The sequence below is a fragment of the Aquila chrysaetos genome, chromosome 26, assembly GCF_900496995.4.
Source record: "Aquila chrysaetos chrysaetos chromosome 26, bAquChr1.4, whole genome shotgun sequence".
NCBI lineage: Eukaryota > Metazoa > Chordata > Aves > Accipitriformes > Accipitridae > Aquila > Aquila chrysaetos.
Genome location: NC_044029.1, coordinates 1,496,814 through 1,521,294, shown reverse-complemented (window position 1 = coordinate 1,521,294; position 24,481 = coordinate 1,496,814). Strand labels below are relative to the sequence as shown.

The 24,481-nt window shown below is 49.2% G+C and overlaps 2 protein-coding genes across 10 annotated transcripts in view; one reads left to right on the top strand and one right to left on the bottom strand.

Annotated features, from left to right (window-relative positions):
• Positions 1-6,577, top strand: part of CNOT4 (CCR4-NOT transcription complex subunit 4) — an 85,365-nt gene extending 78,788 nt beyond the window's left edge. For 5 of the 8 annotated variants that reach the window (XM_041120536.1, XM_041120537.1, XM_041120539.1 and 2 more), the window contains 2 exons: positions 4,191-4,403; positions 5,174-6,577. In XM_041120536.1, the coding sequence (XP_040976470.1) occupies positions 4,191-4,403; positions 5,174-5,475 (515 nt within the window). In that variant the 3' untranslated portion in view covers positions 5,476-6,577. The remainder of the gene's footprint in view (positions 1-4,190; positions 4,404-5,173) is intronic. The other 3 variants (XM_041120542.1, XM_041120541.1, XM_041120540.1) reach the window with 1 other exon arrangement.
• Positions 6,578-14,091: 7,514 nt separating this feature from the next.
• LOC115336366 lies at positions 14,092-23,445 on the bottom strand. 2 transcript variants are annotated; one of them, XM_030003193.2, is made up of 6 exons: positions 23,353-23,445; positions 21,046-21,464; positions 19,109-19,297; positions 17,382-17,529; positions 16,067-16,246; positions 14,092-15,739 (listed from the first exon to the last, which is right to left on the bottom strand). In XM_030003193.2, the coding sequence occupies exons 2-6, from the start codon at positions 21,221-21,223 to the stop codon at positions 15,499-15,501; spliced, it is 936 nt and encodes a 311-aa protein (XP_029859053.1). In that variant the 5' UTR covers positions 21,224-21,464; positions 23,353-23,445; the 3' UTR covers positions 14,092-15,498. The 2 variants fall into 2 exon arrangements, with proteins under 2 accessions (XP_029859053.1, XP_029859052.1); XM_030003192.2 differs by lacking the exon at positions 23,353-23,445 and having other exon boundaries at positions 21,046-21,602.
• Positions 23,446-24,481: the final 1,036 nt, after the last annotated feature.

Here is a 24,481-nt window from a genome sequence, read left to right as displayed (position 1 = left end):
AACTGAGAAGTCTGCTAGCTAGTAAAAAAATTACTCCCTTCAACCAATTAATTTTAGAAGTAGGGGAAGATAATAGGCAAATGCCCTTTTTAATAGATCTGTATTAACTGAGAGTTAACCTTTTCTCATTTTTAACTATGGTACTAGCTTTATGGTGAAGCATAAACTTTATTAACAAAAGGGACAAATTAGCTGAGGGTTAAGTGGTGATTTCTTCTGAAGATACTTATTTTCTGGTGGATGTAACTCCTGCCCCTGGGGTGGACTTGCATTTTCACTTAGGCTCTTTAAAACTTCTCAGACTCCAGCAAAGACATGCTGATTTAATTGTTTGGTTTGGGTATTGCTGTTTGGTGCCTGGAGATAGCTCACATACTTGGGTTGCATCAGGAGTTTTTCTAACTGGATGTTTTACCTATCATAGCCAGTAACTGAAGCCTTGGAGGGCAGTGCAGGGAGTGTTGTAGAGCATTGCATTCTCTATTGATCCCATCTATTTTAACGCCTTAATGCATTTTAATCCCTTACCAGATTCCATATTACAAGAATAATTTAATTGCAGCATTTCTTCTTGGAGGCTGGGAGTCTGGCAAAGCTGTGAGACTTTGGTCATGGTTGGTTTTTTAATTTTATTCTTTTACTTTGTGCATTTATTAGCCACGCTGGAAAACCCTGTTACGGACACCCTAGCAATGTGTTGCTTGCTTTTCCTTTGGTGTCAGAGGGCAATGTTTTTGTCACAGCTTGACTTTCAGCCCCACAAACCAAGCTGTCTGGGAAAAACAATAAATCTTTTGGAATTCTGTTTTGTCACTTTTGTACCCAGGAGCAGAAGATTTTAATAAATAAACTTCCTTATTGCTAGGAAGTAAAACCATTTTTATAGATACTGAATCCTTTTAGGCCTTTCATCTCTTAAAAACTGCTTGGAATCACAGAAGTTATACTGACAGTTGACATAAAGTACAGTCTTCCTCAGTTTCTCCTTCTTTTCTTTTGTTCTGTGTTAGAGAGGGTACACAGCAATGGTGCACTATGCCTGCCTCACAGATTAATGTCTCCTCACCAAACAGTGCCAGCCTTTTCCATTCCATGAAAATCTTATATCTCAACTGCTTGCTATCTTTCTGGACTCTTATGTATGCTGTATTATGTCTTTTTTTTAAATGGAGAATAACATGACAAAAATATACATATTTTCTTAGCCCAAGGTGGCCTAATGCCCTACTACATTTATTTTCCGATCCCATTCCTTATGACATCTTGCTGGCTTCGTCTTCATTAGACTTCCTCAATGACACGTTGCAGGTGCATAGTTTACTACACATTTATTTTCTTGGACATAAGCTTTGAGGGCATGTGGGGAGTTATAATGTCCATGATTAAGATCATTATGAGCTTGCAGATCCCCAGCTCACAGGTATTGCGATGAGTGTGTTCACTCATGCGTGGTCCTAGTAAGCATCTTGTGTGTGCTTTTTGCCTTGTAGTAGAAGCAAGTAATTAAACTGAGCTGCATTTCTTTGCACAAGCTGTTGGAAGCAGTGGTGAGAAAATAAAGTGGAAACTAATGGTGTACCATGCAGAATCTGTTGCACTGTTACTTCTGTGACAGTGAGCTGGCTACTTTTGTTCAAAAAAATGAACTTGGAACTTGTGTCAAATAGGCTTATGGATGTCCAAGAGGATGGTGAGCACATATCTATCACGGATATTTGTAATACTTTTAAAAATTTTGATTTATTTATTTTTTAACCCCAGGATCATAGGTTTGAATGAAAAATGTATTGCACCAAACTCTTAAACTGTTTATTGGGTGCATTAGTACTGCAAAGAAAAAAGTGGGAGCTCGGAAGGGAACAGAAAGTAGATTTGATTTGCAGTTGGAGAAATGAAAGTAGAATTGAAAGCCAGTTGTATGCACTATGGCTCGATGCTAAATGCTCATAAGCCTGCTTCCCCCCCCCCCCAAGTGACCTGTACACCAGGCCCCACAGAGCACATTGCTGCACACAGTGTGTGGATACAGTCACACTTATGCCTGGAGGCTTGATTGTATCTGTGTACTAAGGTGTTACTAAAAAGCTGATCTTAGGTTATTTGCTTGAGGCAGAACTGCAGGTCTGTTACTGCTATTTTTTTTTCTCCTGTAGCACTTAAAATTTTAATCTTTAGATGTAACACGACGCAGGTGGTAGCGGGCAGGCTTTGGGGTTTATTTCTGCTACCTGATTTTTGACCTGTCTTTTCTTTTGTTTATGGGAATGCTTAGGAATTGTCTGTGTTCCCCATGGAGGTACCTCATGCTGTAACCTCTGAGGAGGAGTGATTCCCCAGCCACAGTCAGCGAGTGGGGATAACAGCAGTCAGCTGTCAACCTTCCAGAGCCTGTGGTCAAATGTACTCTGCAAACTTGTCCAGGCACAGAGGATGATTTTTGTAGTACAAGTTTTGCATCTGCTGTTATCCCTGTCCAGGCTCTGTGCACAGTATCACTCTGGCCATGGATGTTCTAGGTGTCAGCTGCTGTCCTGCTATGTGGGGGCATTTATGCATGCAGATGGATGCTTGTGCTAGAACAGCTGCGTTAGGCATGCATAGGGTTAGAAATGAATGCATTGCTCCAACAGTCGTCATAGGCAGAGTGGATATAGCAGATTTGCATAGTAATTTGTTTTGAAGATGTTGGTGACATGGACTGAGGTATGACTTGCTGTGGAATTGTGATTGAAGTTGCTTGCTGTAATTTTGTACAGAAGCATAATCTTATATAAAGTTTATTCAAAAAAAACTCTGGCCTGGGGAAGGAAATTTCTGCATGAACACACAGGATTTCAAGAACTTGCTTTTTTTTTCCCCTTCTAGTTACAAAAAGGTAATTACTTGAGACATCAGTTCTTCCCGAGCATTTGGATTTACAGAAATTGCCAAGGCAGGTTTTGATAGCAAGTGAGACTGCTTTCTTCACTCTGCAACATAGAGTTGCAAGTTATTGATATCCTGTAATTTTCCATGAAGACTTAAATCTCTTCCATTGTTGATGAAGTAGCAGTGTTATGTAAGTATCTCACTGTAACACTTCTGATTGACATCAAGGTCTGTCCTTCAATTAGGACAGGCAGAGATGGTTTAAAAAAAAAAGTTTTGTTCTAGGTTTTTGTCAAAAAGAGCATACTGCCCCAATGTACTTCCCAACGTTTTCTTTTCAAATATATTTGACCACAAGTTAAGTATGACTTTCTGTGTTGGCTGATAAGAGTACTGGGATGCTCGTGTCTAGTTTCTTTTGCTTTGAGGTACCTAAAGCAGGAGATGGATTGTAGAACCTGATAGTCTGTTCTAGATGGCATGGTTTAATGTTTGTGTTCAGGGATCATTTGCTGTAAGGCTAATAGCCACGTTATCCTGTTGTTCTTTTTTCAATACATGCCCTGAAACACTTAGGCAAATAGTTGAGACTCGACTGTTTTGGTGTCCAGCTGGTTTGCTTCTAACCAAAGTTTTGAGGATGTTGCTGTGTCGGGAATTATTCTGAAAGGTCTCTAAAGAATTTTCACTACTGTTCTTCAACTGCAAGAGGAAATTGCACTCCCTCCAACTTCATGAGAACTTAATTACCATTTCCTTCGGAAGAACATCTGTAGGGCTGTGAATGAGCGAGCTATAACAAAACAAACAACTTTTGTGATACTCCTCCGCCTCCCTGGTTCCTCATGTTCGGTTTCTATTGCAAAGCCCTACCTAGCCTTTCTTCATTTTAATATACTTCAAAGAAAACAACCCTTTTGAGCCTGCTGCCCACTAATAAAGCAGCCGAATTGGGTTATCTAGCTTGCAACAGAGGTATTCTCATAAAGGATCTGGTAGGTTTTCCCCTATTAGTAACAGAGGGAGAGCCACTGTGCCCCTGAATATTCAAGTCTGAACTGAAAAAAAATGGGGAAATATTAATTGGGGGAGGAGTTAAATCTTTCTCCCACTCCCTTACACTTGGTTTAAAACCTGCCAGCCCCTCTGAGTAATTCATCAATCATAAACATTGACCCAAGTTTTTGGACAGGGAAAGTATTAAATGCTTAGCTTAAAGTAAAAAGAAAATCCCATACCCCACCAAAGAAGGACATCTGTTTCTAACTTCAGCTTTTTATTTTTTTTATCTTTCATTTTTTTTTTGTTGGTAAATCTCCCAGACAACAGCAGTTCTGTAGAGAGTTTAAATATGAAGGAATGGCAGGACGGGCTAAGGGCACTTCTACCGAACATTAACATCAACTTTGGTGGACTGCCCAATGCTTCTTCCCCCTCCAACGCCAACCACAGTGTACCAACGTCCAACACTGCCACCACCGACAGCCTGAATTGGGACAGCCCTGGCAGCTGGATGGACCCCGCAATCATCACAGGTAACCGTTTCTCACTCCTTCAGCTCCGCTGGCAAACCATCAAATGGGTATTTGGCACAAACTGATTTACATCTGGAAAAAAGAAAAAAGTCAGTATGCGGTGGTCTCTTCCAGCTTCCATCCACAAAACCTCAAGGGTCCAGGAATTTTTGTGGAACCGCTAGGTATAACAGTGTCACTTAGGCCTTTGCAATGCATGCCCGGGACCTCTGCAGGCAGTCAGGCGGATCAGCGCTTATCTATAGGGTCGACGTAGGTGTCCCTTCTGCTGGATGGCATGTCCGGTATGTGCGCCGCTGGTCCTGAGGCACGGAAGGCATTCACTGGACTTTGTTATTTAAAAAGGGACGTACTCCACTTGTTTATAAAGCTCTCTTTTATAAGGCTGTCTGGTTGTGTTTCCCTGTTAGAGAGGCTGAAGCATGATTCAAGTAGGCAGAGTAGGAGGTGAAGCATGCAGTGTACTGGTAGTTTGGTGTGGTAAGGTCACGTCAACAGGGATGCAGCCCTTGCGCAGGATGTTTGATAGAAAAATCTGTGGTTTATGAAGAAGTGCTCTGAGGGGGAGCTTTCTCCTATCTGGATTTTATGTTAAATGTTTTGCGGGCAGGGTAATTCTATATAATAATGTAAAATGCATTCTCTGTACAAACTAATCATGTTTTCTCACTGTTGTTTTTTTGTTAGGTTAAATTGACCTCCTTCATGCTCAGCTCATTGCTTCTGCTCTGACTTGTCTGTATCCCTGTTCTTTTTTCTTCTCTTCATAGGTATCCCAGCCTCCACGGGAAACAGTTTAGACACCCTTCAAGATGACAATCCTCCACATTGGCTAAAATCTCTTCAGGCCCTCACAGAAGTGGACGGCCCCAGTGCAGCGCCATCACAGACGCACCACAGTAACCCCTTCGGCACACAGATCCCTCTGCACAGAGCCAGTTGGAATCCCTACTCTCCTCCTTCAAACCCCACCAGCTTCCATTCCCCACCTCCAGGCTTTCAGACAGCCTTCAGACCCCCCAGTAAAACCCCCACAGATCTACTACAGAGCTCAGCGCTGGATCGTCATTAGGAAAGGAGGAAAAAGAAAAAAAAGAAAAATAAAACCCAAAACATTAGAAATGCAGGAAGTGTCCCACCCTGACTCCTCCCCATGCCCACCTACTGTTCCCTGTCATATCTTTCTTTCTGAAGAATCCAGTTCCTGATCAAACCTCCCCCCCAAATGCAATGCCATCACAGGGTCATGACCGTATCTTTTCGTTAAGTTTCTGCTGAGCCAGTGTTTGAAATACACTGTTTGAAATATTTTCTAACCATTCTATGGAAAAAAAAAAAAAAGAGAGAGAGAGGAAAATCAAAATGCAGTCTCAATGCTTAAGGAGAATATTACTGTCTTATGTCTTTTGCACATGAGTATTTCTGCCTAGTGGAAAAGTGTCAATCTGCAGTAGGGGAAAAATGCAATGCAGAATCAAATGCAGAAACATGAAAAAGGTATTTAATTTAAATGAAGTTACTGAACATGTGGGGCAAGCAGTGGCCTAGCATTTATTTTGCATTCAGTGTGGCACTACACAGAGAAATTGCTATGTTGGATTTTTTTTTTTTTTTTGAGAAGGGGATTTCATTGTGTCAGAGTTTGACATGAAGTGTGTTGAAAGACAAAACAGTTAGAGCTATGAGTAACTGGCATGTTGCTAAAGAGTGGTTTAAAGAGGGGAGAATAAGATTTTTCTTTTAATTTTGGCTTTAGATTTAAAGTAAACTTTAATGTTTTAAAAGTATTCACAGATTTAATACCTAGCGTATACATAATATAATTATAAGCAGCTGAAACACGAGTGATATTTACTTCAGTCTTTCTGTCTCCTCTGTCAGTCTCTCTTTCTTTTTTTTAAAAAAAACAAAGATTCACCTGATTAGGGCACTCTGGGATAGCACTGCATTGGGGCCACATGATCACCATCAGGAGCAACCTCTGACCTCCTCTGCCTGCAGCTTTTACTTAACCCTGTAGTTTCTGGACGTTTGTGCAGTATTGAAAAGACAGGAAAAAAGAAACATAAATAAACATGGTTATAACCTGACGCTAAAACTAAAACCAAGGAAATGTACCTCTTTCTTCAGAATTAAAACTAAAATCTTAAATAAAACAGAAAACTTGATGATGATTTCGTGTTTGCTTCTTGGTTTTTTTAAACTTGGATTTTTAATTACTGCATCTGGTAGAACTGTATGTCATTGCATTTTTTTTTTTTCCTGTTCATGTAAACTGGAGCTACTTTTTCATGGAAACAGTGCTTTGCACAGTGACTTCTGTATTTAAGGGTGGAAAAACCATACACGCTTCAAATTTTTAAAGGGATTCTGTTGTCTTTATTCATGGCAATAGCTAGAGGCTGTCTGTCTTTAACCTTTATTCTTGGTATCCTTTTAAATCTGAAGCATGAAAAACTTGTTTATACTTTCTGAATTAAATGCCATGGCACTTGGGACAGGTAGCATGCAATAATGCGTCTGAAGGTGTGGCAGAGAATTATAGTTACAACTCCCTGTTTCTGTCAGCATCCTCGCTCACAGGTGTAAAATACTGTCACTGCACAACAGGGAATGAAGAGCTTTTAACATACAGAAGGCCTCCAACAAGCTCTTACACTTCCAGCCAGAGATATTTAAAACTAGCAACCTTCTGATTGGGGTGCTGGATTGATGTAGCTCATGAGGGTGGCAGAGAGCCTGAAATCCTAGAGATGCCTGTGCAGAAGGATTTCTCACCTGGTGTGAGCCGTATAGTTCAGGCTGGCTGCCCTGCTAAAAGGTTTGCTGCTGGCAGGGGCAAGGAAGGGAGTTCACATCGCTGGACTGTGGGCACCTAACGGGAGCAGGACAGGACAGCCCGGTCATGGTCCAGGGAGTGGGAGCAAGTCCTGAATCAGTCGCTGGACAGGGGAACCGGGCACTGAATCTGCATAAAGTGACTCTAAATATCCTGCTTTGTAAAACATCATTTGTTGACGATTGCCTGCTTTTGCTCTTCTCTTGTCTCTGTTGCTGATAAGTGCTGTATTTACTGTCTGCGTTAAGGAACTGTATGTACTGTTTCTGGACGGGCGTTGTTGCTGCAGATAGTAGTGTGCCCTGGTGACTTGGGAGAACGCGCGTACCCTTTGATGCCAGCACTCCCCCACAAAGCAAACTGGTTTTGTCACCCAGTCAGCCCCTGCACAATCCCCCGCTGGTGGTGGGAGGAGAAGTGCTGCTTGCTGGGAATGTCCTCTGCTGTGCCAGTGCCTGCTGCTGCCCCTGGCACTGGCGATGCAACCCAGTGGGAACAGTCTGCTGGAGGTGCTGGTGAAAATGCAATGGGTTTTCTTATGTTTCTCCTTCCCCAGTTGTTAGAGACAGACATTATTCAACCTTTAACGTTTCTCTTTTAGAAGGGTGCCCTTCCTGAGCCTGAAAATAAGCAGACCTCCCAAAGCAGTTGTAACTGCTTCCTAGGTACCACAGCAATTCCTGAAGCTGCTGCCGCCTTCGCTCTTCATTTGTCTCTGTTGCAGTTTAGGATGTGCTCAGGCAAACCTGTGCCTGTGGTCTGCTACCACTAGAAAATAGGCTTCGGCCGCTCAGGAGAGCGCTTATTCCCTGCTGCCATACAACAGCTTGTGTGGGCAGCCTACTGACAAACTCAGCCTTCAGGAAGAGGTTTGCAATTAGAATGATTTTTCTCTTTATGGTGACATTGGTATTATAACATTAAAATATATCAGTGTTGAGGTTGATGTGTGGGGGTGCAGATTCTGCCTCTTTTAGCCTAGTTTTGTCTATTGTCTGATATTGATTCCTGCAGCCCCCCAGTGGGGAAGCAACCTGGCATTTCACTCTGTTCAACTGTGTGGAGCTCAATTAGTTTTTCCTGAGGTTTTTGTTGTTGATGGACTCTTCCTGTGATAAGAAATTCTGCACAGGAACCTTTATTGAAAGGAGAGCATCCATGTGTCTCCTTTGTCCCTGTGATCATCTCGGTGCATGGTCTGTTGTTGTTTTATATATTGTGTGGACACTGGCAGCTCTTCCTTGCATTAAGCGAAGAACAGTGCTTGACTAAAAGGCTGGTGACCCAGGACTAGCAACACATTTGGTAGATGGTGTCTGGTGGAGATGGAATTGGAGAAAGATGATGGACCAGACTCCTCCTCCAAAATGGATATGAATGTGCGTTGAGGGAAGGGAGTTGTTAGCCATGAACATGTTGGCACAAGAAGTTGTGTTGCGTTTTCAAAGAAGTCTCAATTCGCACGTAATAATTTGGGGTCAGCAGTGCTGGACTGATACTAAGGATTCCTGGCTTGTTTTTGTTAAGGGAATGATGTTTCTCTGGATTACAGCAAGGAGTATAACGTCACCTTCTAGATAAGGAAGAGCCATTGCATAAATTCTTTTTCCTTCCTTTTGTAACTTCCATTTCCTACTTGTAAGTCAAGTGTGAGCAGGTATGTGCCCTTATAAATTCAGTGTCTTGACAGGGCTGCTCTAACCATACTTAAAACAGTATTGCCAACTTCCATGACAGTGTTTAATCATGAAGCTGAGTTTGTATTCTAGTTCCTGAACTCCGAACTTCTGTTTTTCTTCTCCTCTATCACAGACTTTGTTGTCCAAATTTTTTTTATTTTTTTTTTTCCCTGAGATGCTTGTTTAATCATAGGCATTCAAGATGTTAGATTTTAGGGAAAATGCAGTGTGTTTGGGTTTTCCTGTGGGGTGTGGTTTTATTTTGGTTTGGGGTTGGTTTTGTTTTTTTTGGCTTTGTGGCTTTTTTCTGTTTTGGTTTGGGTTTTTTTACAGTTTGGTAGAGCTGGCTATGCTGCATGTTTGGCTTGAACACCTTCTTTTTCATCTGGGGAGAAGAGGGGTCATGCACCCATTTCCTCCTTCATCCTTGCAACGGAGCTTAGAAAGACACTTGAAAAGGTTGTAGAACAGTTACTTGGGTGCTTCTTGTTCGTCCCTCTCCTCGGGGTGTGTGGAAGTTGCACTAAGTTGCAAAGGAGCTTAGGTTTGGTGTTGGTCTCCAGCACATGTAAATCCACTGCGTGGCAGGTGCTGTTTTTGCCTGGGACTGATTCCCTCTGGGGAAAGCTGTAGTGCTGGAATAAAAACTTACTGCTCAGGGCTGAGGTGTGTCAGGAAGCACTGAGAGGTGGCACAGTGCTTGAAGGGTTAGGCCACTGGAGCTGTCACCAGCCCTGCTTGAAGGGGTTGTAGGTACTCGTAACTTCTTGAGGGGAGTGAACTCTCCTCCAGTCCAGCTGCCAGTGAGATGAATTTTTGGCGTGCACAGAGCAAATAAAGCGAAGTGCCATTTGACGTGAATCCATGCATCAAGAGTAGTTGTTGCTTTACGTCTTCCAGTGGTGTGTGGCTATATGGCTAACTATAGAAGTGCTTCCCTCTTCACTGATTTATTATCATCTGTTTGAGCTCAGTGTGGGTGTAGTAACTGTTGTGCTCCTTCCTCTTTGCCCACATTCCAGCATCTCTTTTCCCCTACTTTGGGACATTCCACTGATGGGAAACAGCTCTCGGGTGCTCTTCTGTTTATGTCTGTGACTGTAAACAAAGCTCCTAAAGAGGAAAAAGGTGAAGTATTGTCAAAGCTTTGGGTTACACTGTAAGAAATGGTGTCGCCTCTGTATGCTCTGATCTACGTGTGAGAGCACTGTACATGAGCAATATCTTCATCTTCCCTTCTTTCTAGGGTTTGCCTTTGCCCTAGGCTTGCCGCTGTTATGTTTATGTGGCAGAGTCAAGGCTCCTGAGATGGAAATGGCCAAATGAAGTTCTTGCCATACAAGTACAGGGAGCTAGACCAACTCGTGGGGATGCAGGAGTCTGAACTGCTGCCTGGTGGAGGTTTGAGGTGAGTTGGGTGATGCTGGGAGCAACAGATTTGTTACCGGCTTTGCCGATGAAAAGCACTGGTTTAGGGTGGTCTGATGCAGTGATACTAGGTGTGGAAGTCATCTGAGCAGAGGTGGTGTCACTGTGGAGGAAAACAGTATAGAAAAGTCCCTGTTAATCTAAAGCCGATGGAGGAGTGATCTGCCAGACCTGTGGTGGTCAGGAGGAGCCCATCTCCTGCAGCACAGATGAGGTGGAGTCCTTCAGTGGGATACGGTCACTGCACAGTTACTGTTGCTTTCTCCTGTGGAACGTTGCTAGATTGCTCTTTCTTTGCCCCAGTCCTCAGACTTAGAAACTTGACAAATACCTCTTCATTTCAGAGATGCTTAGAGAGATTGGGACTTGCTGAGCTCTCTCCTCTTCCTACCAGCACAGCAACACTTAAGGTGGTAGTCTAGAAAGATTGTACTGGCAGAGGGTGGCCATTCTTTTCAAGATCACAACAAATATCTTTCTGGAGTTTTATGGCTTTAGCCTTTGAATGTTACAGGTCTCAGCATTAACCTTGTGCAGATCTTCAGAGAGGGTCTGCAACCTCTTCTGTCAGTGCCGGCACTCCTAGGAGGCTGGTATGCTGAGCTTCACTGAAGAACTTAAAGTTGTGACCAAAACATGTTTAGCTCTTTCTAGATAAGCATATACGGGCTGAGGTTTCCCATGTGCAGTCTGAAGCTTAAAATCCTGTTTTTAAAAAAAAAAAAAAAAACAAACCTGAGGGTGCTCTCTCTTTGTTCAGATGCTGAGCAGAAAGCGACTGCTTGTGATGTTTGCCTGGGACAGAATCGGCAATGAGCTGCCCTTGCAGCCATCTCCGTCCCTCTTCAGATAGTTTCCTCCAGTTCCAGGGCCTACCTTTCTGTTGGTTATTGCATGTATATAATTGAAATAAAAAAATAAATAGAAATGTGATACATAACGTATTGCATAACTGGATATTGCATTTGATGTTGCATAAAACGTGAGAACTAAACCTCTTGGAGCTTTAGCTTTGCTGTAGGGAGGTGAGGGTCTTAGAGAGCTGGAAACCCCCTTCCCTAGCGTGGAGAGAGCTGGAGTTCCTCTGGGGGTCTGCAGGGGGGAAACGGTGGGGAGGGCAGCACCTCACGTGCTGCTCTGGTGGGGAAAGGTTGGGTAGATGGTGGCTCCGACAGGAATCTCTGAGTTATGTGGCGAGAACACATGCGATGATAGGCTTGTGAGGTTTGTTTCTTGCGTAGTTATCTTCCTTCTCCTTCCTTGTTTGGCAAATAAATGCAACCAGTGCTTCTGGGTGCCTTCCTGGGGTGAAGCTGAGCGTGGCTCTGCAGAACCTTGACTTGGCTCTGCTGTGCTGGTCCAAGGTGAGAAGGAACCGAGGCAAAGACTAAGGGGTTCGTAGGGAAACTGATGGTAGAGTTGGGCTTCCTGCCCTTAACCCATCTTTCTTCTGGGGGTTTCAGTCTCCTGCGAGCTTGAGATGACTTTTGAGGAAGACCTGGCTGTGCTCCTCCCTGCTGAAGGAACTTAGCCAAGTCTGCCAAGGTTTTGGGATCAAATTTTTGTGGTAGAAAGCTTAATTTTGCACACACACAAAAGTCAGGAAAACCTTACCCCAAGGAAACTTTTAAATTTTGTCAAGTAAATCATTTTTTAAATACCAGTTGTATAAAATGCTTGTTTTGACAGTTTTCTCTGTATGAAAAACTACTGTGTTGGTTTTTTATTGAAAATGCTAGCTTTCTGTTATGACACTTCAAAATCAGCACCTTTCTGGACATGTTTGGCAAAAGATTTTTATATCTAAAATGTGCGTCATTTCAGTTTGCAGTGAAAGCAGGTGTCAATCTCTAATCTTATGTAGCAAAAAATCCCACTTTTGGTTTTAAAGCCTCGCTCAGATCCAAGGAACAGCAAAAACTCTATGTCCCAAATGTATTTTTTTGAACAAAAATCTCCTTGGAGAGAGGGGAAATTGTATTGAGGTTTTATTTATTTCTTAAAACATGACAAGGGAGAGGAACAGAGAAGGAAATTGATAGGAAAAGTCTCTTTCCCACCCTCTTCAGCTTCCCTTCTGTTTTTTTTTTCTTTCCTGATTTTGTCTCTTAACAAGACAACTCCTTCCTATGTAAACAAGCAATTGGGCAGTGCTGTTTGCAGGGCAGATCCTGGGCTGAATTCCTGGCCATGAAACCTCGTTTGGTGAGACAGAAGTGGAAGCGTAGTCTGTGGGTATGGCATCGATGTGCTCCTGAGAGCCCAAAACACCCTGTTGTGGTTTCAGCCCAGCTGGCAACAAAACACCAGGCAGCTGCTTGCTCACTCTTTCCCCCCTGGCCCAGGTGGGATGGGGAGGAGAAAATATAAAGAAAAGCTTGTGGGTCGAGACCAGGACAGGGAGGGATCACTCACCAATGATGGTCACTGGCAAAAGACAGCCTCAACTTGGGGAAGAAACAAAATCAATTTAATTTACTACCAATCAAATAAAAATAAAGATATTAGGAAGTAAAACCAAACCTTAGAACACCTCCCCCTGCTTCCTGGCTCAATTCTACTCCCAGTTCTCTCCATCTCCTCCCCCCAGCGGTGCAGGAGGACGGGGAATGGGGGTTGGGGTCAGTTCATCCCACCTTGTCTCTGCTGCTCCTTCCTCCTCAGGGGCAGGACTCCTCACCTGTCCCCTGCTCCACCGTGGGGTCCGTCCCGCGGGAGACAGTCCTTCACCAACTTCTCTCAACGTGGGTCCTTCCCACGGGCTGCAGTTCTTGCCGAACTGCTCCAGCGTGGGTCCCTTCCACGGGCTGCAGTCCTTCAGGCACAGCCTGCTCCAGCGCGGGCTTTCCCATGGAGTCCCGGCCATCTTGGGGGGCATCCCCCTGCTCCGGCGTGGGCTCCTCTCTCCCCGGGCTGCAGGTGGGCATCTGCTCCCCCGCTCCCCTCCGTGGGCTGGGGGGGACAGCCTGCCGTCTCACCATGGGGCTGGGGGGAACAGCCTGCTGCCTCACCGTGGGCTGCAGGGGCATCCCCTCCTCCGGCGCTCCTCCTCCCCTCCTTCTTCACTGACCTTGCTGTCTGCAGAGGTGGTGTTCTCACGTTCCAATCTCCTACTCACTGCAGGTTTCCCCTCTTAACTCTGCTCTCCCACAGGTGTTACCACTGTCACTGATGGGCTCGGCCTGGGCCAGAGGCAGGTGTGGCTCAGAGCCGGGGAAGCTCTGAGCAGCTTCGAGCAGGAGCCGGCCCTGTGGCCCCTCTCCCGCTACCAAAACCCCACCACACAAACCAAAACCACGTGCGGTGCTGTGTCCAACTTCGCGGCCGGCGTGCCTGCGCACAGAGCACCTTTCCCACAGCTGGTCTGGGCAGTCTGGTGAGCATCCAGGAGGGGACTGAAGAACAGCGTACCTCGAAGCAGGATTATTCCCCTCCCTGTGCCTTAGACTTGGCTGGAAAAAGAGGCAGGAGAAAAAGGTAAGGTGAGGATGTGAGCCAAAGGGAAGCATGGAGCAGGTCCTGTTTTTCCTGTCCTTTCTACAGCTTCAGTTGTCTTAGGAGAAAGAAAGTTTTTTTCCTTCTCATGGTGCAGTGGCCATGGTAAATGGCCACTGCCGGCATCGTCATCTTTTGCGAGGGATCTGTAAAAGCTTTACCACCTGCTCCCTCCCCCATCAAACCCAGCCCCCAAACTAGACTTTCCATAGTTTGGTGATGTGAAAAGAAGACACAGGAGGTGGAATGAGGAGAGTTTCCTTTATTATTATTATTAGAAATAGAAAAAACAGCGTACCTAGCCCTCTTTCCAGGGAGAAGCAGCAGTGGTTCCCAGATTTCCACTAGTAGGAATTGCCTTAGCACAAAAATGTGCTACCTTGCATCTTTTAAGGCTTCTTTCCTTGAAATGGGATGCAAATGTTGATAGAAATGAAGTCAGCAGACTAAAACTCCTAGCCTTTGCAGCAGGATTGTTTGAGTATTGCAGTTTGCATCCTTGAGCACTGGATGGCAGGTGATGCTGGGGGTTCACGTCCTGGGTGCTCGTTCTTATTCCCTGCCCCACGCATGCGGCAGCTTTTGGGGCTGCCAGCACCTCTTCTGACTAACACCGTAACGCCTCCCAAATTAAGAGCAGCATCTCTGCGCACACGTGATGCCACGTTACTCAACGAGCCCCATCTGCCCAAACTGCGTCGGGCGTGCTATGCAGGAATACGTCTGTCCTGCGGTGCGAACGGGGGCCGAGGTGTCCCGACGCTGCTTGGCCAGGCTCTGCATGTGCTGCCTGGAACATGCCCCTCTATTTCCACCCAGGAAATCCTGGACAGAAATATGGGTGTCTTTGCTTTCTGAATGCAAATGATGGCACTTAGGCTAGCTCTTCGGGTGCTGCTGTAGGTCCTGATGAGAATGTCTAATGCAGGAGAGAGGGGATGAAAAACCCCAAGTGTGGGGGTTTTTTTGGTGGTTTTTTTTGGGGTTTTTTTTTTTTTTTTTTACTTTGTCGTTGGGATTTTTTTCCCCGAATGTGGTAGGTCCTTTGTATTAAAGATAAATTCATGTTTTCCTCGTGACTGGCTGTCTTTGCACACTTGTCACTGCATCTCGCAAGTCTAAGATTGTCTGTGTAGAAATGGGAAGATATGGTGAGTTCTGAACAACAACAAAACCCCCCCTTTAAATCTCAGCCTACATTCAAGTGCAATGAATTGTAAATGCTTCCAATTATCTAATGACATAGATTCCTTGTTCCTGGTAACTGGCTGTCTTCACTTTCAGCCTTTAGAAGAGCCCTAAACAGAAAATCAGCCTCTTGTGTTTAAAACCTGGAAGTCTGCACATGCTCAGCTTGTAGGTTAAGCTGGAGCTGCTCAGACTTGGCTTTATGCATCTCACCAAAATGATCAATTAAGAAGCTTGTAACGCAGGAACTCTTGTTTGAAATGTGCACTTCTGGACAGGGGAGAGAAATAAAAGGTTTCTATCAAAAAAGCCTTTCAATGTGAAGTGTCAAATTTTCTCCATTTGAAAACCCAGGTGCAGTAATTGGCTCTTGTGAGATTCTTTCCTGAGCTCTGCAGCGTTTCAAGGAATTGATGGTGTTCAAAGAAAAAAAAAGGGGGGGGGGGGAAGTGGAATGTTTAAATTTTCAGACCAGCCTCCCGAACTTGTCGAAGAGCTTATGTTTCTCGTAGCTTCTGTAGCAGAGGGGGAGCAGGTCCCTGGGGAGGTCGGCGCGGCAGGGCACGGCAGTCAGCAGGACGCGGCGGGACGGGTGGCCGGGCAGGGCAGCGATGGGCGCTGCGCCGGGCTGTGACGCCGGCGGGGGCAAGACCCCGGCTTCGGGGTGCCAGCTCTGCGGGGGCACCTCCGGCAGGTTTTCGGGGCTCCTGGTAAAGGCAAGAGGGCGAGGGGGTAGCAAGAGGGGGCTGCGGGGCCGATGGGAGCCCGCAGCCCGCCCAGGCGATGCTGAGGCAGGGCGAAGCGGCGCCCTGCGCCTCTGGATCCTCTCCCCCTTGGAAAAGAGCGGGTGGAAGGGTTTCACTGCTGTTAGGCGCTAAGTGGGGAGCGCGTAAGCGGGTGAGGCAGGGGCTCGAATGCCCGAGCGACGTGGGCTTTTAGATCTGGCTGCTCCTGCCTCCGGGTCGTCTGGGAGCAGCTCTTGCCCCTGCGCGAGGGGCTGGGGGAGCAGTGCCGGCGCGGGGGCTGAGCCCTACCTTTGGAAAGCCAGGTTATTGCAGCCCGCGAACGCCCCCGGGAACACGGAGCTGGAGAGGGCCGAGAGGTGGTAGTCGCGCCGGTGGTAGTGTTTCAGTCTCCCGAAAGCATTCCTGCCCCTCTCGGGGGTGGAGGGGTCACGCTTCCATCCTCCTCTGACTTTCCTCCTGTGCTGCTGCCTGCAAGGTGGAGAGAGAGATGCCCGTGCGGATGCTTTTCTTTGCACTTTGTGGACTGGTTGTTTTCGTTTACCCTCCCTGGCCATGGAAAGATTTGGCATGTATGTATGTATGTATACTACTGTTTGTATTTTGATATGTATCCTGATGTTTGTATCCTAAACCAAGGTTGGCACCCAGTGGTTTTGACCCTCTTCCTCCACTCCCACAAGAAAGCACCGAAACTATTTCAGCCCTGCCGAAAAGGGGTGCTGGCGAGGCACCGGCCAGCCCGGGGAAGAGCAGGTCAGCAGGGAGAGGTATGGCTGGTGCCTGCTGAGAGATTGAGATGTTATCTCTTGCAGGGTTTTTTTTACTCCTTGTCCTTATGCACTTCTGATAGTAAGGAATTAGGCTTTCGGTTCAAGCTGCGTCCCTAGGTAGGCTCCTGCATGGTCCCTGTCGCTGCGATCCCTTGTTCAGGATACCGTCGCTGGCAAAACCAAAGCGGTCCTGCTGGACCGTGGGTTGGGAGAACGGGGAAGTGCCGCTGCAGAGAGGCTGCTCCGCGAGCGTGGTCCTGCCTGGTGGCTCCTCCGCTCGCCCAGCCCCGCTCCCCACCACAGCTTCTCTCCCTGCCCTCCCCAGGGGAGGGTGCTCCTCTCTTCGCCCCGCTGGGCCGCGCGCGGGCAGTCGCGCCGACCTCAGCCTCAGAAAGGGATATTCGCACCGACCGTTCTCCGTGTGTTGTCTGTTCCCTTCTCCCTCCGTTACGGAGAGCTTTTTGTAAATCACCGAGCTAACGGCTTTGCACGCGCTGCGGCGTTCCTTGCAGGAGCCCCCTCTGCCATCACCAGCAGCATCCCCGCTGCCGGGACCCCTCGCGAAGAAGCCCCCTCTTCCTCACCAGGGACAAACATAGCTCCGCTTTGGAGCAGCGCTTTTAACTTTTTTACGCGTGAGCGTGCCGAGCTGCAGGTGGTTTCGGACGCGTGAACGGGGAGGGTCGTGCAGAGAGAGAGGTGGGTCGCAAGACGCGTCTGTCCCGGGTGGGTGCAACCCGCCTGGCTTCGTGTCTCCGCAATTCTCCCGTAGCTCCGGCTCCTTACCCCCCCTTCCCAAAACCACCTCACCGACCCCCCCGCCACATACTCACCCGCCACGGCTCCTCCTCGCCTTATCCCGCCAGCAGCAGACGCCAGCACAGACGGCGAAGGAGACGGACAGGGCCAGGATAACGGCTCCGCTGAGCAGCGAGGCGGCCACCGCAGCGCGGGAGCCGGCGGCCGAGGGCTGGGGGGCGGCTGCGGGGCAGAGCGGGGGGGCGGTGAGTGGGGCCGGGGGGATAACCTGAAGTTACGCTTCAGGGTGTAGTGTTTATTAATAGCCACTTAAAGAATGGTGAATGTGGGGGATGCCGTGCTGGCTCGATAAACGTGAAAGTTAATGGAGGGTTGGGGGTGGGAATCATATTAAAAGTTGATATTTTCTTTAGATAATTAAAGTAAAATAATCACATCAGACGAAAACGGAACGTGTTCGATGTGTCTTGCATAAAGCACAAAGGTAGCGGAAATTAAGCCTCAAAAAAAAAAAATGGTGGTAACTTTTTTTGACCTGGAACATTTATTTTTGTGTAACTGTTCCTTGGGAAGGAAAAAAAGGAAAAAGTTGAAAAAAGAAGAAAAAGACAAGGTTTGCTAATGAGCTTTATGAATGTTTTACTACAGGAGTACCTGTGACCTATTGCAACAAAGTTCATTGCTTTTATTTTGCTGTGTTCATTTTTGTGAATGAAAGGTACTCACTGACTGTGTATCACCAGGTTTTATAGCTGTGAGCTGAGGTGAATTGCTTTATTTTTGTTTTCATTTTTAAAGGGCAGGCTGCCTGGGGTGCTTCTGAGGTGAAGCACCTGCAGGGTTGTCCTATGGTTGAGGCACTTTGGTTTCTAATTTGACCTTCGTGAGGTGCTACCATTTCAAAACGGATTTGCTTCTCCTGAGCAAGTGGAAGAGAAGCAGCAAAAGTGAATGTGGCAGACCTTTTCTACTTCTAACTTTTTTTAGCCAGCCATTGCACCACAGGTTTGCCTGTAAACTGTTTCTGAGAGGGCCCCGGGTCTTTGATTCTCAGCATCCAGCACGACCAATATAATTCACACGTAAGCTATATAGCATTTACAACTTCTGTGGTTTTGCTTGCCGGTGCAAAAACATAAAACTTTCTTGAGAGCAATTTTCCTGAAATTATTTTATATACGCACACAACACGCGGTGCGTGAGGGAAAGCTTTTAAAGCAATAAACTTTGTTCCTTCGACGTTAAGCCATTCATTCTCGATTGAGCTCAGGCCACAAAAAACACGAAGGCCGTTTGCAACTGGCACATGCTCTGCACGCGCTTTCGTGGACCAGCACGTGCTGGGTTGTTGCCAAGTTCAGCTTTTCCTCCTCCTGAAAACTTTTGGCTGTGCCCTGGAGTCCCCGTGCCTGGCACCCAGAGTCGGGCGTCAGCCGCTACCAGGTTTTGACCCGACTTGGTGACTTCTGTGCCGGGTACTGGGAGCGAGAGAAGAGCTGGTCATCCGCGCGGCCCACGCCGGGTGGATTCACCCTCTGCCTTACGCAGCTCACGAAACGCCGCTGCAGGGACCCCGCTGAAGCACGGCATTTCACCTGTACCGACAGTCGCCGACCGGGCGAAGCTGGACCCCCGTCCCCTTTCGGGGTGGCCGGGGCATCCCACCTCCTCTCTCCTCGTGAGCGAACCCCAGCGCGAGGGCCGGCGGCTGCACCTCCCCTCCCGACTCAGCCATCGGTCGGCAATCACCCGCACCCTGTTCGGACCCCCAAATTCTGTGTCACGCCGGTGGGCTCCTTACCCTGGCAGTGGGGCGGGGGGTGGCTCCAGGACGAAGCGCTCTCCCGGCGCAGGCAGGAGAGCCGCTGGCTGCCCACCAGCTGGTACCCGTCCTGGCACCAGTACACCAGGACCGAGCCCACGGAGACGCCCGAGCCTCTCTCCACGTAGTAGTATCCGTGGCGCGGCGGGGGGAGAGCCGTGCACGGCGCTGGGGGAGAAGGGGAGATGTTAGGCGCAGGCGGTGACAAAGCCCTCGCTGGGGATGCTTTCGCAAAGGCTGCGTGGCCCCTGCGTCGCTCCTGCCGGTCCTGCAAGTCTCTGACTTTTTTTTTTTTTTTTTATGTGTAATCCTAAAGGAGAGGCGTAGGGAAGTCTAGTGGCTTTGTCTGGAAAATAAGTCTTCTGGTTGCAAACTCTGCAGGGTGAGCAGCCGCTGAACAGCAGAAGTGGGGCTGGGAAGGTACAGGATGGGGACGGTGGGCAGAGGGCAACCCTTAGGAGGGGAAAGGAAGAGGACAGGCATTTCTTAATACCCCAGTATTCTGGGAGAATATTGTTGGCTGGAACTCAAAGCAATAAAACTACTACCCTATGCTATAGAGATACTTCTTCCATCCCAGCCTTTAATTTTTTTTCTGATTTGTTACCCACGACTGTCCAGAGTTACTCAGTTATCCTGCTTAGGTCATCCTTTCTGCATTGCACCCTTTGCATCTTTATTGCAGTCCTTGTTCCAGCTTGCTAGTACCTGGCGAGAGCTGGGAGTGAGGCAGGCTCCAAAAGGGATGCCAGTCTGACTGTGTGCTTGCAAAAAAACCCTGGCTATAGTAACACAAGGCCAAGAAAATGCAAATGACTAGGTTCTCATGTAACAGGATCACAGGTACCAATATTCTGAATTAAGGGAAAATACTCTGATCAACTCTAGTTAAGCCAAGCTTAAAACCTGCAGGCGGAACTGTGCTTTATCTAGCTTAGGGGGAACTTTTGAGGGAAATTCCGAGCGCAGCAGTAAAGCTAATGTGAGAGAGAGGTTTGGTTTGCCGCTGCTTTTGTTGAGATGATGTAGGGTTCTCCTCCACAGGGGCTGACAAGAAACAAATCAGGTTGAGTAAGATCAGACTTCCTCCAGGTCCAGCAATACTGTTAACAGGTAGTGGAGTTGTGTCTATATGAGTAAATTCAGCAGTGCCAGGGAGGCTGCCAACGTGCCTGGACTGGATCTGTTGTACGGTTAAATTGTCTGGCACTGGCTGGCACCTTCCCCGACAATCCCTCGCTGTGATTTGGAGGTGAGGTGGTCCAGGGACTGTTCCTAACAGGCAGTTTGGAAACAACAGATAGTTCATAAAGGTTTGGGAAGGTGAAGGGTTCGACAGTACGGCACGGGCTGCTCTGCGCTGCTGCCTGCACCGGGCAGGCAGTCACCCCACGGCAGCCCCGATGCCGTGTCCCACTTGCCGGGGAACATCGAGTGCTCTGCTCTAGGAAGTGGATTGAAAAAAAATAATTACCCTCAGCATTTGGAGATTATTTGTGCTTTTAAAAAAATCTCCATCCTCATTTCTTCCCAAGGGTCGGAGCTCAGCCCTTGGGGACAGGGATGCGTTCAGCGCGCCCGTACCCTGCGCAGGGAGCTGGTCCATCACGATACGCATAGAGGTTAACGTGAAGGAGGACTTTACTCTCCAAGGAAGACAGTTGACCCTTAAATTTCCTTCCTTAACTTTGCCTCTGACGCAACGCATCTCTCCCAGACCGCAGAAGCCGCTGTGGCCGTGAGGACCACGCGAAGCCGCGCAGCCCTACGCGTGCCCCAGCCGTGCCTCCGCGAGAAGCATCGTCACGCCATCGGCGACGCGTCCCCGCGCCCTTCACCATGTGTGTGCCTGCACCGGGGGGGTCCCGAGCAGCCCTGCAGAGGGAGGAGAGGTGGGCGATCGCTCGCTCAAGTACCTGAGATGTTGCTGCGTACGTCGGTCCCGTTGGCAACGTCTCTGGGCAGCCCCTTTCTGACGTGTCCTGCCCCAGGCGAGGCGGTCCCCGGCCCGGCGGCATCGCTCCAGGCAAAACTCAGGCAGCTCCAGGGCAGCAGGCAAAGGGCGATGCATTTCCCGAACCTTCGTCCCGTCATGGTCTGGGGAAACGCGGCATCGTCGGGTGCCTGGCCGTCCCGAGCGCCTGCGGTTTCCCTTTGCTTCTGAGCAGGAGTCAGCTGGGCTCTTAGGGCGTTAAGCCTTGAGCAGCAAAGCTAGCAGCCGCTCTCCCCCCGGCGCTTGCCTCTCCTCCTTGCCTCTCCGTGCCACAAACCCCACGTCCCCGCTCCTAGCGCTGCCAGCCCTGCTCTGGCCGCTCGGCTGAGCGGCTCCGAAGCCCTGCGGAGAAACCAGGCGTGGGAAAGGCAGGGAGAAGCAGCAAGCGCTTGGGATCCATCTTTTACAGCTCCCTCCTGCAGGGACTGGCTGTCACCATCTCTCCGGGTGCTGGAGCCGCACGTCGGGCACCCTCCTCCTCCTCCTCCTCCTCCTCTACCTGCCGAAATCCACGCTCGAGCTTGCTGCCGAGACTCCTGAGCTGCAGACCCTCCTGTGCTCACCTCTCCCCTCCCACCCAACCCTAGGGCTGATTTTCTGTAAACAGCAGCGGAGCGGGATACGAGCCACGGGAATCAAAAGGGTTTCATAGCAGCAACTCTGCCAGCTTTGCCGCTGTGGGAACCACAGAGAAATCTGTTCTCCCTTTTCCTTGGGGTTCCCTCTGCGCAGCACCTCTGCCTGTCATTTCAGTCCCTGATGTTTTATGATGTTTTATGATGTTTTATAGCTGTAGTAGCGACCAGCTCTTGCCTCCTGGACTGTAGGTTGCTCTTACCTGCCCCTACCCGCCTGGTCCCTTGTGTGTGCCCAGGAATCCCCGCGTTGCCCGAGCACTTGAGACGAAGATGTTTTCGAGCAGGCAATGCCTCTGTCCCAAGACTTTCCCCAGTGGCCAGCGCACCCGCTGTGGGACCAGCGGGGCTTTGTGGCATTTTTTTGGAGCATCCCCTGCTGTGGCTATCTTCTCCCCTCCTTGCAGCCCCTGGAGATCCGCTCACCCTGGGGTCTCCTTTGCCCCTCCTGTCCTGCATCCTTGCTTGTCCTGGGGCAACCTGGGACTTACTGCAGGTGTAAGGGTTAAAGCCCAGGCTGTTACTCATTAACAGCACGGGCACAAATACAGCAGCCTTGGCAGCCTTGGCCGCGGCTGGGTGTGAAGACATTTGCAAGTGCTCACAGCTTGGCAGGGAGCTGCTCTGCCTCTGTGGGTCGGTTTCTGTTCGCCTCTTTTCTATCTGTGTCCTGTAGCTGCAGCCAATGTGCTTGGCTGAGCATGGCTGCCCGCCTGGGTCTGGGGGGCCCAAAATTTTGCCTTGGATGTGCGGGCAGCTCCTGTTTGTAAAAGCAAACAGCGATCTTACGGTCTTAGTGTGATTTACTGCAGCGCATAAAGGGGAAATAAACATGTCGGATGGAATCAAACCCCCATCCCATCCCAGGGATGCAGCCGAGGGGGTCTGCGCCAAGGAGGGGATCTGCGGGGCCGGGCAGTGGCTGCACCGTGGCTGCGGTCCCTCCCCGGCACTGGGACACCCTCTCGCTCGCAGCCAGGGTGGCTCAGCAGTGCTCCGGCCCTCCTTGCGCTTGCAGAGAGGTTTCTCGTCACCCCCGTGGGCCTTTGAACCTGGGAACGCATTAATCCTTCCCTGTCTGTGTATCCTTCTGTCTCTCAGACACTTCTTTTTGGTTTTGCCTGTGCTGGTGCCTCTCTGGGCTTCTCTCCAAGGGATTTACTTGCTTTATCAGGAAAACCTGTTTCAACCTCCCGTGACTCATAATGATCTTGCTCAGAAACTACTTTAATTTCTTCTTTTTCCTGCTTAATCCTTCTTAAACAGTGAGATTTCCTTGGCTCCCCTTGGAGAGCAGGCTGAGGAGGGGGGGTCCGCCCCGGCTCAGTTGGTTTCTTGTTTTGTTTGTGGGGTTGGGTTTTTTTTGGTTTTTTTTCCTTTCCCCTTCTGACTGCAGGGATTTTGCTGTTTGTTTGTGCAACGTAGGTAAGCTTTGAGGCAGGCTGGGCTGTGACAGCAGAGGAGCCGGCCTCGGGTGCAAATGCAGTCATCTCCCAGCAGCCGGGAGCTGGGGTGCAGGCAACCCCGTGGGCACTGGGGATGCACCCGTCGATCAACTGGTCCCTCCGCAGAGCCTAAGCCCGGTGCCCGTGTACCTTTTTCTGCCAGGGCTGGCCCCGCCGCTGCCGATGGCTGGAGGACAGCGGGAAGAGCCAAACCGGTGCCTGCCGTCCCCCTCCCCGCTGCTGGATGTGTCCCGATGCGAAATAGCTGGGGACCGAGCACGTGCCGCAAGCATGGCCCTCAGCACGGGGCCGGCGGTGGTAAATCTCGTCACATGTGCCGGGGAATGAATGGGCTCAGCAAAACCCTGGGGACACAATAGCCATGCTTGAGCTTGTGCTCAAAATGCTGAGTAGATGACACGGATTATTCCTTTGCTAATGCTCTTAAGAGCTATTCCTGGGGCCGAGGGAGATAAAGGGGCTTATTATTGCAAAATCAATATCCTGCCGGGGTGGGATTTCAACGCCGTTCTCCTCTCCCTGCTTTCTGGTGGCAGCTCTCTGTGCAGAGCTGGGGAGCCGGGCGCCGGCTGTGACCCCGGGCGCAGGAGAGGAGCGTGTCCGTGCCCCGGCTCAGCAAGCCCTTTCCTCGTGGGGAGGGTAAGAAAGAAGGGAGAACTGGCGTGGCCGAGGGGCTGCAGCTCTCCCAGCTCCAGGGTCTTGGCTGGGGGCTTCCACCTTCCCGGCAGATCACCCGTGGGTCACCTCCTTCAAGGGCTGCTCCTCCACCACAGCAGCCTGCAAGGCAAAGTTCACCTCCGATCTCTCGGATCTCCTTGCTGGCTGATGGGCATCCACTTAGGGATAAAGCTTTGCTGAGCCATGGTGGCATTTCTCCCTACCTTCTCCTGTGTCCCTTTGAACTTTTTAAATCCCCCCCTCTGCAAAAGTGCCCCTCTCACATGCTCCCACCTGCACGAGTGTCACCCTGCCCTGGGCAATGTTCTCCTCCAGCCCCTGCTCTACAGCTTCAAAGCTGGCACCCCGGCTCCCCAGTCCCACGGCCTCACCAGGCCAGCATGTCCCCAGCCCTGGGGATGGTGCAGGACCACCCTCCGCCTTGTCCCATCCCTGTACCCTGCCTCCCGTTTGCTGGTGCGCCCGGTACCCTGCCTCCCGTTTGCTGGTGCGCCCGGCCAGAGAAAGCAGCATCCCCCTTCCCGGGGCACAGGCAGCCAAGCAGAGGTGTGTTGGCATCAACATGGCACCATGACACTTA